At 42.4% G+C, this 20,487-nt stretch overlaps 1 protein-coding gene across 1 annotated transcript in view; it reads left to right on the top strand.

Moving 5' to 3' along the window:
- The window catches only part of STT3B (STT3 oligosaccharyltransferase complex catalytic subunit B), an 80,559-nt gene that overhangs the window by 8,132 nt on the left and 51,940 nt on the right, over positions 1-20,487 (top strand). The window contains exons 2-3 of the mRNA XM_075921974.2: positions 14,644-14,752; positions 18,101-18,388. Of these exons, the coding sequence (XP_075778089.1) occupies positions 14,644-14,752; positions 18,101-18,388 (397 nt within the window). The remainder of the gene's footprint in view (positions 1-14,643; positions 14,753-18,100; positions 18,389-20,487) is intronic.

Genomic DNA, 20,487 nt, shown 5'->3' with positions numbered 1-20,487 from the left:
TTAACATTCTTACACTATACCCGAGTAAAGATGAAAGTATCTTTCCTCTATTTTGCAGAAAGGATGATTGTGTGTGTCCTCAAGGTCAGCCGTAGCAGAGCTGAGAAAAAGCTCTAGATTCTAAATACAGGCGACCCAAATTTCTATCCAGTATGCCACCTTGATTTTAAGATAGTCTGCCAAATCTACATGTTTGGGTATTCTGGCTGAAAATCGGCTGCTTCTGCGTGATATGTTCCCCTGTTGTGATTGCAAGATAAGTCCTTCTCTTGTCAGCTAATGGAGTTACTACTTCAGTTCAAGTGATTAGTTTTGTTATGTTGTACTGTTGAAGCTCCTGGGTTTGTACATGCTAACATTCTTATTCTTTTTTTCCTCTCTATCACGTGCCCCCTTTCTTTTAGTGCTATTCCCTGGCCTTGTTTGCTATATGCCTTCCATCTTCTGCAATACATGAGATGGGTTATGTAAACAGCAACCTTTCTAACTATTCCCCTGTTTCATTCATTGGGATCCATCTAAGCTGTATGACAAATGGGGAAGGGATCTTGTGGGGGAAAAAATGGCATGGTGATTAATTGTACAGATAATCTTAATTCTGGCATTTCTTATATTTTGAGTGCTTGATTTACAGTCTTTGCATTCCTTTGATGTGTATATACACAGTAAACACTATGTAACTGTTACTTCTTGCCCTGAAAAACATGTTTTTGTCTGGGGCATGAGTTTATGGAGGCTTTTCAGATTCTGATCGTCCTGTCCCAAAGATTGCCAGATAGTGTGAAAACTCAGATGTTGAGAAGCATAATTCTTCAAGGATGAATGTGACTAACTGGGGAAAGCTGCATATTGGATGGAACATTTATATGCATACCAACCAGTTGGAAAAATAACATTTCATGTTGCCTGACCTGGAGGGTGTTAAATTGGAGTACAGTAAAACTCTGATGGTCCGGTACTCCTGATGGTCCCCGGATGCTCTGCCCCCAGCTTCCCCGATTCAGCTGCTGCTAAAACTGACCAGCGGCTGAATCAGGGAAGCCGGGGGAAAGTAGCTGAAGTTCTGCCAGGTAGGTCCCGTAGAGCTGCCCCTCGGGACTGCAGGACCAATCCGGCAGCACCCCAGCTGTCCCCGATTCAGCCCCTGCTGAAACTGACCAGCGGCTGACTCCAGGAAGCCCGGGGCAGAGCTGCTCTGCCCCAGCTTCCTGACGTCAGCCGCTGATCAGTATCAGCAGGGGCTGACTTGGGGACACCTGGGGCAGAGCAGCTGGGGTGCTGCCGGGTTGGTCCAGTAGCGCCGAGGAGCAGCGCTGCGGGACCAACCCGGCAGCACCCCAGATACTCTGCCCCAGCTGTCCCCAAGAGCAGCTGGGGTGCTGCTGGGTTGGTCTCGCCGCTCCAAGGGTCGGTGCTACTGGACCAACCAGGCAGCACTCCATCTGCTCTGCTGCAGGCGTCCCCGATTCAGCTGCTGCTGAAACTGATGAGCAGCGGCTGAAAGTGGGGGCTATGAGGGGTCTGGGGTGGCATCCCCCTCACCCAACTCCAGACCCCTCATAGCCCCCCCTTCTGATAGTCCGGCATATCTGATAATCTGGCACCCCCTGGGTCCTAAAGGTGCCGGATTATCGGAAGTTTACTGTATTTAGGACAAACCATCAGTAATATCACTCGATACAATTCCTTTTACCCTTACTCTTTCAGTTTTCTTTCTTTAGTCTTATGGTATACCTTGAACTTGCTTCCTTTGTGTCACATCTGTTCTAAAATGTAGTGTTTCAACATATAATTCAATGCATATTCAAGTTTATTTTTAAATACTATTGGGGAAAAATTTTAATATTCCGTCCTGACAGTATTGCGACTTTAATGATATTTATAATTCTCATATATTTAAAGAGATTTTAAAGTATTTTATTTTTTATTAACATTGGACTGTCTTCATCTTATAGGCAAAGCCTACTTCCTCAGATGAGCTTGAGTGGAACTCTTCCACTCAAGCTCATCTGACGAACTGGGTTTTGCCCACGAAAGCTCATGATACTACAGGTTGAAACTCTCTTAACTGGGACACTCTGGTCCGGCAACATCTGTGGTCCTTCATGACCAGAGAGTCCTGGTGGAGAGCTAGCACCTGGGAGCCCTGCAGGCTAGTGGGGCTGCCCAGAAAGGCAGCAAGAGCCCAGTGCACACAGAGGCAGTGGCGTTTCTGGGAATGACAGTTGGAGCCTGGTGCACACAGAGGAGGCAGGTCTGCTGAGTGCAGCAGCTGGAGCCCATTGCACACTGGCACAAGCCAGCAAGGGGGGTGGAGAGCCAGCTGGGAGGCCAGCAAGGGAGGAGAAAGCCAGCTGGGAGGCTAGCAGTCAGGCCAGGGCTGGTGGCAGTTAGTCCAGAAATGACCTCCTCTGGTCGGGAAAAGTCCCTCATCTGCGACTGGTCAGGTCCTGAGGGCACCAGACCAGGGAGGTCCAACCCGTGTAAATATATATAGTTTTGTTTGTCTCTAAGGTGCCATAGGACTATTTGTTGTTTTTAAAGTTACAGCTTAACATGGCTACTCCTCCAAGACTTTCATTTTATAGCTATTTTTTTCCCATTCAAAAAGTGAAATTCAGGTTTGTCCTCTCTGGTCTGGCACCCTTGGGACCTGACTGGTCCCAAATGACAAAGTTTATGGACTCGGGGAGGTCAGTTTGATCCCTTTGCTGGTGGGACTCTGGGCTGTCAGCAGACCTAATGGAGCTTCTTTGCCCCCAGGCTGGCTCCCAGCTCCGCTGGCCAGTCCTCGCCACTGCAGCTCTGTTGCCCTGGGGCCATCATGCTGCACTCACCCCAGGGCTGCTGCAGCTCCAATGCCCAGGGACCACTAGGACTCCGCTGTCCCAGGGCCTCTGTGGCTCTGCAGCCCTCGGGTCACTGGAGCTGCCGCAGCTTTCTAGCACCAACACTGCCACAGCTTCAGAGTGCCAGGGGTTCTGCGGCCACTGGGACTCTGCTCTCCAGGGCTGCTGGGCTCCATTATCCTGTGGCTGCCATAGCTTCCCAACTCCAGGTGTTGGGGCTGCTGCAGTAGCTGTGGCTCCTCTACCTTGGGATTGCCACGGCCAACCCTCTGGTCCGAGGGTGCTCTGGTCCAATTTTATTGGGGTGGTTTTTTTTTTTTGTTTTTTTTTTTGAGATGGTCAGCTAATGGTTGGCGTTGGTCTGCTAAACTGTGGAACAAGTGTCAAAACTGAAAATGTTCAACAAGTTTAATCTTAGGGTACTCTGTCATATGTTACATTAACCACTAGCACAGTTCATCTGTGTCTAATGTTTCAGGTAGTTTGGAAAAGATGCTATATGTTTCGTGTTCCATTTTACCTTAACTTTTAATCTTTCAGTTGCCACACGGAAAATGAAGATTGAGAGTAAAGGAATTCCATTGAGTATTTGCAGTGTTGTAACTTAATTGCTGGTGACTTTTGGGTTTTCTGAGAACTTTTGTGATAGCCTCACTTTTCTGCTCTTGCTAAACCTCTTCAGTGGTTGACATTGTTCTTTCAGTTTGAGTTGGTTATTTAATTTCAAAGCAATAAAAATGAATTTTCATTTTTATCTTTGGTAAAGAAGGCTGAGCTCTATCTGTTGCTCAGGGGAAAACTGTAACATAGCATTAATTTTGAGCAGTTTTAATGGAAAGCCACACACAAAATTCATCCTTGTTTCAGTGTACTAGCACTTTTGCTGTGTCTACATAAGGATAGCCTTTTTGGAACGCTTCAGTGACATGCTGATACTTCTGTGCTTCAGCACAGTATTATTCTGTATGCTCAGAATGTCTCAGCTCAGTGACACTTGCACCATGTTCTTGGGTTCAGATGGCAGATTGTCAGCCTGCACTGTTCTGAGCACATCCCTTTCCTGTCTGTCCTCCCCCCCCCCCCCCCCAAGATGTCTTAGATCAAGAAAGAGGGGCTGCACAGCAGCTTTAAACATGTTAATTCAGCAAAACTTTATCTAGGATGGTTGGCCATATTGTCTTCTGCCTTGTATTACTGTGATGTGCCAAGGATGCCTGCACCATCTCTGCACTGAAAAAAAAGCTGGCATAGCCTTCAAGGAAACTCTTATGAGACTATGCCAGAGTACTTTGAAGAGTAAACTTAATAATGATGAAACCTGTAATGGGCCTCATATTAGGTTTTCCCACACTATCCTCATTAAACTAAATGGGTCAGCTTTCCCTTTGAAGGCCTCCCATCATCATTGGAGCTGAGGGCTCTGCCAAATTTTGGCTAGTTTATTTTGGTGGTACTGAAATCCAGCTTATTACATGAGGTGAATGCCTCTGAGTATGAGACCAAAGCAGCGGGCACCGGGAGAATGTACCTGACTTCAGGCAACTATGTACTGGGGCCTCTTGATGTCCCCTTCTTATACTGCAGTGCTTGAAGAGAAAACAGTGATTTTTGGTTACCAGTATGTTGTATGATTTGGCCTATTCACTGGTGATTGCCACCAAGACTGTCACAAAGTTTAAGCTGTGTCTCCCCCTCCCCCCACCGAGCACCAGCTCCCACTTGTCTTTCTGATCTACTCTCTCTGGGAGACAATGGAAGAAGGAAGGAGGCTTTTCAGGAGCCGGCTCCCACCTCCCACTCTGATACAGAGGTGGGGCAGCATGTGTAACCATGAGGGTTAACCAATAAAGCTCAGGCTTATCAGTTGTTAGTGTTCACAGATACATGTTAACATCCCTGGTAAATGTTGTTGTTTTTTGTTTTTTTGTTTTTTTTTTCAAATTTTGCTGAGGTCCATTATTTTCTAGTTGATACTTTAGTTGTCCCTTGAAAGTTATTTAACTTTTTTTTTTATGGGTAGGTTAGTATGTGATTATGTACTATACACATTGAATGTTCAGTTAGCATTGTTCAAGAAACAAGTATCTATTTTAACTTGCTTTAATCACTTGTCTTTGAGTGGAATATCTTCCATTTTTATTAGTTGCAAGCTTGCTAATGAAACATTTTAAAAACTTTAGGAACTGAAATATAGCTGATGTGAGATGTATTCTTTCATATATTAAAACCTTGTGAATTGGTTGATAACAGCACTTCATCCAATGAACATTATTTTATGTTGGAGCTTAGCCCGACACCAGGCCAAATCAGGATCCTTCTCATGAACATCTGCATGAGGAGCAAGAAATGAACAAGCTCCCAATACTATTAGCATGCTCTTCCTCATCCCTGAATGAGGCAATTGTAGCAGAGCCTTCAGATGATTTCAAACTCATCAGGAGCTGTTGAGGAGGATGGCTGTGGTCCTAATATTCCCTTCCAGGGCAGGTCCAGGAAAAATCACATGAGTAGGTGGATACTCTAATGTCTGCAACTCCAACTATAATAGCCTATCAAGGCCCGTTGGCAGACCCCCCATTTCTGAGTGTCACTTCAAAAGGAGATGAGAAATAGTACTATATGGTCTTGTAGAGGTTCAAACACTTATGTAACATCCTACTCAATGCTTCCTTGTGGCAGCAGCCAGTGAAAAAGATGGACACCAGGCTTCAGCCCTCCTCCTCCATTAAAGAAAACAAGAAGCTAGACTTGTATGGGAGGAAGCTTTATTCCACAGGTGTATTGCAAATTTGTATTGCAAACCATCAAGCTTTGTGAGGATAGAGTAAACCCTCACTATTCGTGGTGGATGCATTCCTGGCAAATGGTGAAATTCACGAATACTGGGAGCCATCGCTTCTGAACTCACCACAGGAATTGGGAGCCATGGAGCTCCAGGCAGCTGCTGGCCCCCACTGTCCACTTAGGGTGGGTAGGAGACCTTCCTGTGACTATGCTGAACAGCGAATCGCAATTTGCAAATTGTGAGGGTCTCCCGTATTATGATTTCACCCTGTTGGGATACAGTTTGATTTCAAAGGCAAGCTTTCAGATAAGGTGAAACAGGAGTTCCAGTCTTTAATAGAGGAAGACAAGTTAGTCACTAAAATGGCTTTACAGGCAGGTCTCAGTGTTCCCTCTAAACTGTGTGGCAGCACAGCTTCACAGGTGACTAATCTCAGCCCCAAGCCTCTGACTGAGTGGGGCTGGTTAATCATCTGTGAAGCTGTGCTGGCTACAGTTTAGAGGGAACAGTGGTCTCAATGTGGTAAATTCTGCAGCATGCGCCATGCCCTGTATTACAGTGAGGTACTCATTCTTGTTACACTCTTCTGGCTTCTCTCCAAAGGTGTGTTACAGAAAGATCTTCAGGGAAACATGAAATGTGTACATAGAGTAGTTCTGGGGGAATTCCATGCCACAGAAAATACATTCTGCCATAGAAGTGCTGCAGTTTTCTTTCTCCCGCCAGAATCAATTGTCACTCCAGAGCAGCCAGCTAACTAACACTATTAGCTATCAACTGGCTGCTTTTGTCACAGCAGCCTCTGGTGGAGCAGGGTTAGGAGGCTGAGAGGGAGGGCCATGTGGGGCTGCTGGGAGGAGAGATCACAGACTGGCGTTCAAAGTGGAGGAACTCTGACAGTTATTAGTAATTGATTCAAAGATCAGTTTTGTCTGTAACACACAAAGCAGTGGGTTCAGGAGGTAGGGGGTGGTAGCATTCAGCCAGAATTGATGGCCATAGGCAGAGGGTGTTGCAGGGATGGGGAGTGAGCGTCTCTTCCATTCAATGAGACAGTGTCAGCCAGAGTCTTCCTGGGGGAAGCTCCCTAACAACTAGGAACTTAAAATCCCATTTAATTGGCTAACTGGCTTGAGTGGCTCTCCCCTATGGGCAGGGGCTGCTCCAGCTGGGATGGAACGCCCTTGTCCATGGTGAGCCCTATGGGGCTGAAGCAGCCTTCTGCCCACAGCAGGTGTGGAGCTGCTCCAGCCCCCACCAGCTAACCAGAACAAATAAGTATCACCTGTTAACTTTTTACATCCTTACTAATAGCCACACCATCAACCTTTGATATGTCTCACTCAACCAAACCACATTTCAGTTTGTCTCCCTGGCTCCTCTCCTTTCCCTCAGGTCCTCCATTACTCCTGACTTCGCCATGCCTTTGCACTGTTTCTGAGGGGTTCAGGAAGTATGTGTCTCTATTGTAGTTTGAATGAATTATTGTTCATACTCCTGTATTAAGTCTAGTAAGAAATGTTTGTCAAAAATTCCTTAATCTTTGTATTTTTCTGTATCGTTACAGATATACTAGTGCACAGAATTTTTATTATTTTGGCTCAGAATTCCCCCAAGAGTAATCAAGACTGAGCATTTTGTTTTAAGGCAGCCCGTGGCCTTAGTCCCATTGAGAACAATAGAAAATGTTAGTTATTTTGAAAGATGGATTTTTAATGAAATTTCTGCAGTTACCTAACTTTTTTGACCTACACATTTAAATATTGATGCCTTCCAATGCATGGAAGCTAACTTGACTTAACAGGTAAATAAGGATATTACTGGTAAAATGCATTCCAGGGAAGCCTTTCAGCTTTGTTGGTAGAGGAGGCTGCCACCTGGGCTTAAATACTTTTTTGTTAGTCTTTGATGGTAGACTTCAGTTCTTTTGCAAAGGTGGATTTTGGACAGCAAATACCTTTCAAATAAGTTTATCTTCTTGCTATAAACAGCGCTTAGCATCTCTGCCAGCTAGTCCTATAGGAGGGAAGAAGAGGGGGGATGAATAACAAGGTAAATTTTAGTGATAGAAATGTAGCCGTGTTAGTCTGGGGTAGCTGAAGCAAAATGCAGGACAATGTAGCACTTTAAAGACTAACAAGATGGTTTATTAGATGATGAGCTTTCGTGGGCCAGACCCACTTCCTCAGATCTTCCACTATTTGATCTGAGGAAGTGGGTCTGGCCCACGAAAGCTCATCATCTAATAAACCATCTTGTTAGTCTTTAAAGTGCTACATTGTCCTGCATTTTGATTAAGGTAAATTTTACTCACTGGAGAAGAACTGATCTGAGTTCCTTCTTCCTTTCTGCTGCTCTCACTTTATGCTCTTTTTCTTACTGATAATTCAAAAGCAGAAACACTATGGCAGGTGAGGTCAGGTTTTAAATGTACTCTTCTTTGCCTTCTTCGTTCCTGGTCACTGGTGACATAATATTAGTGTGCTGATAATTCCAGCATTGTTGGAGTTGAGGAGGGAATTCAACCAAGTTTTTCCCAAGTGAATAAATTTCCCATGTCAAATGTTACTATCACTTGGACTATGCCTTCCATCCTTTCCTGCAATTGCAAATTTCCTGAATTTGAGTGGTGTAGTTAGTCAACTTGATGGTGTTACTTAAGTGTACCCAGTATCTTTGATAAAGTTCTGTTAAAAATATTTTAAAGAGGCATTAAATTTTTTTAAGAGGTGGTAACAGCTGGCAGTAAGTCATTCCTAGCAGATTAGTGACTTTGGTGCCTGAAATCAGAATGACTTTATAGGATAGAGACAAAACTAATTTTTGACTAATAACTGTCAGAGCTCCTTTTTTGGAAAGACTGCAGTGACATAATATTTGTAGCTCAAGGAAGACTGACTGATACTTTTCTTCAAAGTAGTAATTTTTTAGAAGAAAATCCAAAGGGCTTACAAAAAATCCTTTATCAGATTTCCAGTAGCATTAAGTAATTATAAAGAAAATCAAAATAAAGATAGGAAATATTTAGAAATGTGAAAGTTTTCCTTTTAATTTTTTATTCTTTCATCTTTTTTTTCCTTACACGTAAAAAATGACAAAAATGCATCAATTTCAGGGGGGTTATTTTTATTGGGTTTCAGTTCTTGAAAGTTATAGTTCCCTGTGTAAAGAGTCAAGTTGAAGATTATATGTTCTCTCATTTGTGCTTTGTTTTGTTTTTTAAATTTATAATATAAAGTCAGGTTTTCAGTGGATTGAATGATAAAAACTAGTTTGAATTTTAATGGCTTATAAAAATTTTAAATTCATAAAATGTGGCTATGCAGATATATATTCTCTAGCTAGAAGACTTACCCAGCATTGTCTGGGGTTCTTTGGGGAAGGGGAGACTGGGGCTGTAGGACTCAGGTCAGGTCCTTGAGGAGCTTAGGACAAGAGGCCAGGGGCATGGGAAGATACACGAGTGACAGTTCTGGAGTGAAGAGGGGCTCAGGGCAGCAGGTGGGGGATGACCACTGGCGACTTCTTGGGGGTTGCCTAGGGCAGAAGGGACCATGCACCTTGCCCTGCAGGTAGGAGCTGCTCTAGCCCTGCTGGGGAATGATGAGGTGCTCTGATCCTTCCCCATCCACCCTCCCCTTTAATCAGTTAACTGGTTAAACAATAAAAAAGTTAATCAATTAAAAGTGATTTTTATATCCCTACTCCCCAGTTCCACCCCAGTGCAATGATTTAAATGAAGAAAAATAAAACTTATTTGAGTTAAGGACCCAAGCAACACTGGGTTAATCTAGTGAAGCATAAATATAAATAAGTTATTGATTTGTAATCATATGGAATGCTTTGAATCAAACTTTAGCATTCACTAACAGAGTTGGGGGGGAAAGCAAGATGCCTAGATGCAATGGGGAGGCAGGGAGAAAAGGAAACTGAAGAGATGTTAGCTTCATTTATGTTACAGAATCCACTGGTGTTCTGGGCAGGAGGAGACCTGAGACTTTTGGTTGTTTCAGGATGAGATGCTGAGTGGCAGTTTCAGACCCTCCTGCCTAGCTCCTTGGAAACTGGGTTTATGCAAGAGGCCATCTCTTGGCTTTACTCTGCTATTGCTTCTAGCTTTAGTTGTATTGCTATCTCAACAGCTTCAACTCTGAAAGCTGCTCTTGGATAAACTGAAGAAAAATAAAGTGCACTATTCCTAGTGTGCTTCCATGGCTTTCTCAAGTGATAGCAGATTTCCATTATAATAGGTTTGTATGCATCTTGTGCACTGGTCTCAAAGAATTTTCCCTAGCAGGACCCATGGGGTGATCACACCCTGCTCCCTGTTACTGCATATCAGGGGTATAATAAAGGGTGGAGAGGTTCCCCACCCCTTCAGGTTTGATCAGTGTGCTGTCAGGTGTTCCTTTGTGAATGTGAAGATGAATGTGAATGTCAAGGTGAATGTAAATATGAAGGTTTAACAGTTATTTCAAGAGAAGGATTTTCTCTTGAAATAATGCTGCTACAACGGGGTGTTTTATTTCGCAGTAATGCGATTTCAAAATGGCGGCTGGATGCGATTATGCTAATTAAGCACGGGATATTAAATCCTGCACTTCATTATCAATTTCGGTACACTACATTTCATCCCTATCTTGAGATAGGGAGCAAGTGTAGACATACCCTAATGGTTCCTAATTCCCAAAACAATAGCAGGTCTCAGGCTAATACTGGACCTTCAGAATCTTAAATGAATGCATCAAGAAGTTAGAGTTCTTCATGCCCTTGCAACTGTTACTCTGTTACCCTTTGCTAGATCCAAGAGATAGATAGATAGATAGCATGCTGCTCTTCCTTTCCCCCTGTATTTTGCATCTTCTGTACTTTTATGTTTGGTTTAGTGTCCTGGCTAGAGTAAGTATTATAAATTTTCCAGGCCTTCTTTGTAATCATGTGTAAAATGGAAAGAACTGAGGATGCAAAATGCTAATGGAGTGATAGACTTGCTATTTTAAATACACTCAGAATCTGAATTTTATATAAGGTAACACATCTAAACCACATTAAAAGTGTGTATACAACGTACATTTAACAGTTTTTAACTCAGATGCAATGTTAAAGATGTACATAACTGCATTCTATAACATCTGCTCTTAATTAAATTTTCATCATTAATGTTTTGTTGAACAATTTGTATACAAGTAGATAATACCAGTCATATTTAATCTTTTGGAACTGAGCATTTTTATGAGATGGGCTTAAAATCCTGCTTGTCTTGAAGTCATCTTAGACCATCAATTCTGCAAAATCTAAATTTGCTTTAAAAAAATCCAGCTTTAACAATTGCAATGATTGGAATTATGAGCTGTGTAAACTATAGGTAATTTTCCTGAGTCTGCAGGCATAAAGATGCGGTGTCCCTGCTGCTGCTAAAAGTTTTAGGGGAAGAGTGAAATTAACAAGATTTTGATTAGGTTCACTGCTGCTATTGACATCTCTGAACTTTAATGACCTTGTCAGGAATCTTATCCATTTCATGCTATTAATGATGGGAACTAGATTTATTAGGCTATTGCTAGTGGGGCTTCTTTTCACTTAGCCTGTATTTTGTATCTATTTTTATGATATATTTAGTTCCCTGTCTAGAATAGAGATGTAAAGTCCTGATTAATCTGTTAACCGGTTAATTAATCAGGCTGCTGGTGAGGGGCTGCTCCCAAGTAACCAGTTAATTGGCTACATGTTCAGGTCCCTAGTCTAGAAAAAGTTACTGTAAGTTTTTCATGCTCTAATCACTTGTATTGAAAAGGTCAAATACATTCTGTAATGATCACTTCTGTTCACCTCTAGAGGTGTTAATCTCCAAATTAGGTTGTTGCGCTACTGTCCTGGTGTTTTTGTTTGTATGTTTTACTAATAGAGTAAGCAAAATATCTTTTAAGTATTCCTTTTAAACAGTGTTTTTGTCAAGGAACTATAGATCTTAGTACTAATTGTCAAAGCCAAAGATGTCTGCTTATAAAAAGAGCAGTAATTAATTTGGCACAGAATTGCTGGATATAACAGTCAATTACAGTGATGGTGTTACCCAGTCATCTTATGGTGTCACCCTGTGTCATGGAAGAACAACTTTCAGGGTTGAATAAAAATCAAAGCTAAAATTAGAAAGCTAGCCAAGAGAAAATGAGTATTGATATTTTCCAGTATATTAATGACAATGCTAATCAGGTACCTACATTTACCAATTCTTATGTTATAAGTCTTATCAAAATTCATGTCACTACAAAAATCCAATTACTGTGATGGGTTGTACAGCTGTTCTGCTGCTTCACCTCATTGTTTTGCTGTATTTTTTTATATTTAATTTAAAGTATGTTTATAACTACTAGCCTTAAATTTATAGCCTCAGCTAGAATACATCTAAAATTACATCAGGGTACAAAGTTATAGCATGGTAGTCTCATAGCCATATTACAGTTAAAAGTTGTGTAGATAGAACTTAATATGCACTGTAATATCCAGCAGGTAGGTGCATATACCAAGAATTTGGTAAGTTGTCACAGGCCTCACTTTTCTATTCTATTAATAGAGGGGACTGTGGGGTCGGGGATGGAGGCTGGGTGCAGAAGGGAGCTTAAGTGTAGGGGATTGAGGTGCAGGATTGGGAGTTTGAGGTCTGGGAGGGAGTTTGGGTGAAGAAGTTGGGATTGTGATTTGGGACAGGGGATTAGGGATGTCAAAGGTTAGCTCGGTAACCAGTTAACTTATAAGCATATGCCTTACTGGTATGCTTACTGGCTAACTGGGATCCGGAGTCTTCTCTTCACTCCCCACCTTCCACAACAGCAGACCAGCTGACAGGGCCACCGCAGGCCTGGAGCAGTTGCCATCCACAGCCAGTGGTTATCCAGTTAAACCATTTGTTTCATCAGTTAACTATTCTGAGCGGTTTTTACATCCCTCCAGAGGATTGGGCTGTAGGAAGGTCAATGCATTTGACTGCTGGGGTCAGCATGTGTCTCTAGGTGGCATGCTGTGCACACTTGTAAGCACTGCCCCTGCAAGCTGCAATTGACTGTTTTTCAGCCAAAGGGAGCTGCAAAGATTGTGCTAAGGATGGGGGGCAGTGTGTGGCGAACAGGGATGTAAAATCCTGGTTCAGCAGTTAAGTGGTTAAGTTGTTAGGTTGACCTAATGTGTAACTGGACAACCAACTAAAAGTGGGATCTGGTCTCGGCACTTCTCCAGTCCGGCTGGAACAGACCTCAGCCCACTGGGCTCCTGCTCCCAGCACCTGCTGGAGCAACCCATCCACAGAGTAGTCCCCTGCCAGCAGCAGGTGTGGAGCTACCCCAGCCCCCACTGGGTAACCAGAACAAGGTAAGCATTACCCATTTAGGATGATGCTAACCAGATAACCGGTTAACATTTCAAATCCCGAGTGCAGATCCCCTTCCGCCCTCGGGCACACCACACAGATACACGTGTGTGGGCTGTGATAGAAAGGGAGCTTGCCTGATGGCCTCACTGAGCTGTGGTTGACCTGATCCAAATGTTTGGCAAGCCACATTTGGCCTATGGGCCTTATTTTGTCCATGCCTGTGTTAGGATTAATTAAAAATTACTCAAAAGTACTAGTTTATTTCTGAGATACTGTAGAATGCAATATATAGGAGACTTATGAGACATGATTCAACTTACCCTTCCAATACCCTGACTATGTAGCTATAGAGCACCCTAACACCTTTGCATAGACTTTACAAATTTACCTGTTCATCCACAAATTGAAGCTTACTGTCAAGTGTGAAAAAACCAAAAACTGTGTTCCTCCACTTCCCCAAGATCAGACCCCTCTGCGGTTTCTAGCAAATGGGAGTGTGAGTTTGTGCTAGGGGTGGAAGCAGCACATGGAGCTTCTCTGGCCCTCCAGTGTGTGGCGTGCAGCGAATACATGGCCTCCACAACCAACTGCTTTAAGTGGCACGTGAGGTGCAAAAGGCAGGGGGCCTGCTCAAGACTTCCACTGAACTGCCGGCTCCAGATTCAGCCCATGGGCCATATTTTGCCCATCCCTGTCATAGCTTGTTTATGCGGCAGTCTTGTGTGGCAGTGTAAAAAACCTTAGTAATGTCTATATCATGTCTTCTACTTCTCCTTTACCCACAAAGCTGTCAAAGAAGGATAGTAGATTGGGCTGACATAATTTCTTCTTGGCAAATCCATGTCGACTGTTACTTAACATCTTATTTTCTTTTAGATGCTTACAGCTTGATTTTTTGAGTATTTGCTCCATTATGTCACGTATTGACGAAGAGTGTGCTGTTGTAAAATTGTACATTTAACTTTAATTTAATGCATTAGAATTCTTTTGTTTAGCCAACATTTTGATAACTTCTGGTCCAATGGATAGCAACATTATGCACTGATTATGTGCAGAGTAGTGTTGGTGCTGATTTTGCCTATTTTGCCATGTTACTTCATCTTTATCCTGTAAATTGAAAATTGGCAGTAGAATAAGTGCCGAAGATATACTTAAGATTGAAGGACTTGACAAATTTGGCCACAATCAGAAACTGATTTTTGTCAGTATCCTAAATGGTCTGACTCTAATGGATAATCTGTTGATTTGTTGCATTTAAATATTTGATTACTGGCATGATACGGAGATTAGAGGGAAAGTTGAAAATGAAAGAATAATATTTGCCAGATATCAGCAAAAGCTTTTAAAAGGGAGGGACATGTCTTGCATGGTGTCTATAAACTCCAAGTTTTAAGTCTGCAAGCAATGTTATAGTAGATAAAAGAGAGAATTAACTTTGGTTAGCTTGACTCCAAACTTTATTTGTCCAAAATTGAACGTTGTATTTATTTCTTTTACACTTAAGTCTTGACACTTGACCCAGATGTTGATTTATAATTACTATTTTCTAGTTTATGGAAAGAGGAGAGACTAGAAGTTGTTGCTATGGAATAATTGAAATTTAATTTAATATAATCTAAATTTCTCTCTCTCTTTTTTTAAAGGTTTAACTATAGATCAACACATCATCTTGCATCCCATGGGTTTTATGAATTTTTAAATTGGTTTGATGAAAGAGCATGGTATCCACTGGGAAGAATAGTAGGTGGAACTGTAAGTATATGAGTGATTACTTCGTGGTGACTTAAAAATTCAGAAGGATAACTCCATGGGTTAAAGGAGAAACAATGTAATGTGCTTTTAAATGCCATAATAGCTATACAGAGATTTTCAGATACTAATACATTTTAACCTCTTATTTAATCCTGCAACGCTTTGAAACAGGGTATGCCAAATTAAAAGAATTTGCCAGGCCAGGAAGGCAGGAGGGAGATAGGAGTAGAGTGCTCACCTCGCACCTGCTCTGGGGACACACATGACTCTGTACTCCCTGGTGGGGAAAAGCCTCAGGGAAAGCAGGTTGGTTGCTGGGTTGTTTTTCCCCCAGCTGTAGGGTTGCCAGGTGTCCAGTATTCTACTGGGAAGTCTGGTTTTTGTGCCCTCTGTCTGGTTAAAAAAATATTCAGAAAATACCGGATATGTGCAACGTCCAGTATTTTCTGTTTTTCCAGCTGGGCGCTGGACGGAAGACTGGTGAGGGCGGGGGGAGTACCTGGGAGGCGGGGCCACGATCAGCTCTGGGAGCCTATGCTAGTGTGCAAAAGTCTGGCGGGGGCGGTGGGCAGGGGCTGGGACTCCCAGCCACTCCCCCCTGCCCAGCTTCTGCATGCAACCACGGGCTCCCAGTGCCTCTGGCTTCTGCATGTAGCCAGAGGGAGTCCCAGGCTGGGAGGCGGGACCGTGATCAGCACTGGAAGCCTCTGGTTGTCTGCAGAAGCTGGGTGGGGGAGTGGTTGGGAGGCGGGGGCGCAATTGGTGCTGGGTGCTCTCAACTGATTGTGTCTGAGGAGTGATGCTTTGGGGAGGAGGAGAAGCCCTGTCCCTGCTCCTGTGGGCTGTTTAAGCATGCTGTGGCACTAGTCCAGGAGAGAAGCCTCCAGGTGCTTTGTAGTTGCGTTTAGGCACCTTCCATGGGCTCTCAGCCAAAACTGACTGGGGTGGAAATTCTGCTTCTTCCTACTGGGACACCCAAAGACCTGGCTATGGGGGAGTCACCTTCCCCATGGTTGCTCCGCCCTGCCATTGTGTTGCCCTGGGGTCTACCTCTCTCTCTGCTTTGGGTAGCAGGCAACTGCTTTGCAGAGTAGGTTCTGCTGACTCCCCCTTTGTTCCCAGCTTGGTGGCTCTTGGTAGTAGCCACACAGGATGTGTGTTCGGTGTGGGTGGGTTGTTTTTTTGGTGGACAGATGTTTTTGCCTGTGTGTTTGGTGTTTTTTGGGAGACCATCTGGCAACCCTACCCAGCTGTGGAGGAGGAGGAGCAGCAGCACCACTTTCTCCTTTGCCTGCCAGAGTCTGTATGGATTAGGGACACCTGGAGTATGGAGGTTCATGTGTAATGAAATGTCAGCTTTATACCTCTGCTTCAGACAAATTACTATCCTACTGATAGTCAAACCTGAATGCTTACATGTCAACTTTTGGTAACAGTAATTGAGACTATTATGACTTGTTCTCAATCTTGTTGTCTTGTAGAATGTATCATTAGACACCTACCTCTCCAATGTTATGGATCACTATACATTTTTCAGTTGAAGCAGAGAGAAATGCTTGGCTTTTTTCATGTTTATCGCCAAGGTTTAGATTTTTTTTTTAATATGTATATTTCTGAGTCTATAGAAAATTATGTTGGACTGCATTGGGCAAATGCTCTTTTTGGATTTAAAAATAGTGGGGGATATAAAGATTTTTCTAAAGGAATATAAAAATAAATGAGAATTAATTTGAGTGCAAAGTGATAAACAGGAAAGATAGAGGAGAAAATTAAATGACATCAAAATGTGGTAGATTGGAATGTCATTGATTTACATAAGACTGACATTAGAAAGGTGTGAAGAGTTCTAATGACAAACAAGTGTGCTGAAAACCCATAGAAGCACCTTTGCTTCAGTATTAAGAGAATAAATATTATTAATGTATTTTAAGTGTTATGCAATAAATCAAGTGATTGCAATTTTAAACAGCATTTTAATAAACCTGTTCTATATAACTTTTTGAAATCCTTATCAAAGTAGATTATAACAAAAAATATATAATTTCATCTAAAGTCCTGTAATATTTGAAGTTCTTTTAACATATTTAGTTTTTGTTCAACATCCCAGTCTCTCGCCTCTGAAATGGTCTTGGGGGAATACCAATGTTAAAGTTTAATTCAGCAGAAATGTGTTATATTTTTGCAGGGCATTCAGGCATATGAAGTTTTTTAATGTTTTTTAGTCACAGGGATGTTAAATGTAGTAGATGTTAAATGAATTCTAAATGGTTACTTGACTATTCTGTAGTTCCCGGGTGTGGGGCCAGCAGCCAGTGTGCTCTGGCCCCACTCCTGAGGAGCCCCCTACCACCTATGGCAGAGTGCCAGGCAGGAGCTGGCTTGCAAGGGGACCCGGTTTGAAAAACAGCTCCCCTCGCAAACTGTCTGCCTGTCGACTTGCGCTGCTGCCTCTGATAGAGGCAGTAGCATGGGTTGTCAGCAGATCCTGTCTGGGGCTAGTGGGTACAAACTAGAACTGAGCTGGGCTGCCTGCCTGTTTGGCTCCTAATACACTTTAAATGCAGAGCCACTGCAGGGGTAGGTCCCTGAGCTGGGCTAGTGGCCAACCTGCTAAAAAAATTACTGGTGGGGGTGGGGTGGATTGTGTATAGTCTTGCTTATTGGTTAATTGACTACACTACTTTTCACGGATTATATATTTTAAAAGTATCCATCTAAGGGGCAATAATTTTTGATGGTGGTGGGGGCACCCCAAGATTTTGGAAAGTGGTGAAGAGCTGCACTTTTCTGTGGAGGAGATTGTGAAGACCAGGACTTTAACAGGGTTCAAAAAAGAGCTAGGTAGCCATTGATGGACCTAACCTCCATGAATCTATTAGCCAGGATTGGTAGGAATGGTGTCCCTAGCCTCTGTTTGTCTGGAAATGGGTGACAGGAGAGGGATCATGTGAGGATTATCTGTTGGGTTCCCTTCCTTGGGGCATCTGGTATTGGCCCCTGTTGACAGACAGGATACTGGGCTAGATATATGTTTTGGTGTGACCCAGTATGACCGTTCTTATGTAAATTTGAACCTGTATGTGTTGCTTCATCCATTATTTAGAAAAAATGATTTCTTGCACATGTTGCCAACATCATTTGCTATAATTTGAAGTGCTGTGAACTGTTTTGAGCTGTGGTATCAAATATGTTCAAAGCAATGTTAGAGTAATTTCATTTTTCTTTACATATTGTCTGACTTCATCTAAGAAATAAAGTAACTTTTGCTAAAAGTTGTATGCAAATATGTTTAGTCAAACCTTTCTGCAATCCTAATATAATTTCATTTTCATTCTTTTTTTCTTCTAGGTCTATCCAGGATTGATGGTGACAGCAGGCCTTATATATTGGATTTTAAATATGCTAAACATAACAGTCCATATAAGAGATGTATGTGTGTTCCTAGCACCAGTTTTTAGCGGCCTTACATCTATTTCTACTTTTCTGCTTACAAGAGAACTATGGAACCAGGGAGCTGGGCTTCTAGCTGCGTGTTTTATTGCTATAGTGCCAGGTTACATATCTCGATCAGTGGCAGGATCCTTTGACAATGAAGGCATAGCTATTTTTGCACTGCAGTTCACGTACTATTTGTGGGTAAGTAATTGCTTAGATTTTATATTTAAAAAAAAAATCCTGTTCTCCTGACCTTGCTCCTGGTCATTGCCTTAGGACCCAATCTTGGATCCTTAGACTGTTTTTGTTCCTTCTGTAATTCTCATTGCCTTATAGAATAGGTATAGAAAAAGATTGGACAGGCACCCAAAAGTAACACATGAATATCTGCCATACTGTTGTTACTCAGGCTCTCCTGCCACTTTACAAGAGATGTTCCCTTATAGTAAAGGGCAATCCATGGTTTTCTTGTATTCTGTTCTGCGGCTACATGTGAAGTGATGAACATATAATTAAGGTAGCAATTTCAAACAGTCTGCTTGTTAGCACAGATTGAATGTAAGAGGAATAGGCAGGATTAAGCCACCTGGTTTTTCTGACCCATTATAAGTAATCTGAGAAGTTCTGCACAGCAAATACAATTGAACACAAATTAGGCAATGAGGGGCAGAGCCAGACAAACAGGATCCTCATTAGGGGAATGGCCTTTAAGGGTGGCCATTTTGAACTCTGTTGTTCTCCGTGACACACCTCTGACTGCCTCGTGGCACACTGGTGTGCCATGGCACACTGTTTAAGAGACACTGGGCTAGAGGCTAAAAAACAGATTTCAGAGTAGCAAGCATTTCAGCACACCCAAGTCAAACCTCAGCATGGCCCTTATTGCTTGTCCTTCTCCAAGTCTGACTCATTAGCTTCCTAGGATGCAGTTTTTGGCAGATGCACCCTAAAGGAAGTAATTTGTTATAATATTGCATATATCTAGTGCAGCTTTATGTTGGTTATATTTCTGTTTATGTGAAATAGAGATTAGAGACATCCCCCTCCCTGACAAGTTGGTGTCAGGGAATATAGAAACATAGCTTGTACCTGTAAATCATTTTCTGCTTCTGAACTTATCTTGACTGACCCATGCAGTAGCAGAATGGCAATAAAAAATTCCTATTGTTGTTGTTAACAAGTAAATGTTTACAGCTGGAGAAAATTAGTTTTTTCATGTATTTCCCCCAATGTTTCTGTTATAGTAGGCTGTCTGCTTCTTTTAAAAGTCCCTTATTATACTCATTTTTCTAGTTGTGAAGTATTTGAAAACTGGACTGCATTGTGTTGGGAAAAGTAGACACAGTTGTGCATTTTCCTAGACCTTCAATTCAACAACAGTTGGCCAATCTGTTGTTAATCAGTATCTGATAACCCAGTCCAAAACAAATTTGCAGTTGTACATTTTTTCTTTTCATGGTTGATTAGATGTACATAGAATAAAATAACCACACCATGTCCCAGTTCTTTTCAAGTTAATAGTAAATCACGTTTAACTGAGGTCTCTGTGTAATCCTGTCGTGTCTGCATAAACTTGTGTGTATGTGTATTTTTTTATACACACACACACACACACACACACCCACACACCCACCCACCCTCTTTATCTCTTTTCCTTATCAACTTTCAAAACATCAGCTGGGTAGAAATTGGTAGCAGTAATGTCTACCTGAGTCTGTGGACAGCCAGAAAAGTAATTCCATGAGAGAGAAATTGATTGTATATATTTTTGAAGTCTAATTACAATGTAAATGTCAACAATTAAGACATCTACATAGTAGAATTTCCCCATGCAGTTATAACAAAATAATTATTCTGCTATACTTGTCAGAATAATTAATTTAATTTCAAGAAATATAATTATTTTTATTCTTGAATAGGGATTTAAGTGACTAGTCGACTACCCACTAAACCTAGGCTTATCGGGTAGTCGAGCTGCTACTCTACTAGTTGCTCACCCCTCCCCTCCCCTCCTTGCTGCCTCTATCAGAGGCAGATAGGAGGGGGAGCTTGTGCTGGGGGGAGCTGGCTTAAAAGCCGGTTTCCCCCCAGCCTTGTCTCCATGGGAGGCCAGAGGAGGCAGAGGTGCAGTGGGGGAAGCAGTGCGAGCTGAGACTGAGCAGTCCCGGTGCATGCTTAGTCCCATGCAGCTATAGCTCTGCCTTTCAATGTAGTAAGAGCCTAGTGGCTCTTATTACATTTATAAGGCAGAGCCACAGTGAATGCCCTTATTGACTAATTGAGTAGTTAACGGAATTTCC

The sequence above is a fragment of the Pelodiscus sinensis genome, chromosome 2 (assembly GCF_052426305.1).
Source record: "Pelodiscus sinensis isolate ZL-2025 chromosome 2, ASM5242630v1, whole genome shotgun sequence".
Taxonomy (NCBI): Eukaryota; Metazoa; Chordata; order Testudines; family Trionychidae; genus Pelodiscus; species Pelodiscus sinensis.
The sequence above is the reverse complement of the archived record's forward strand: the minus strand, read 5'-3'. Positions and strand labels throughout refer to the sequence as shown.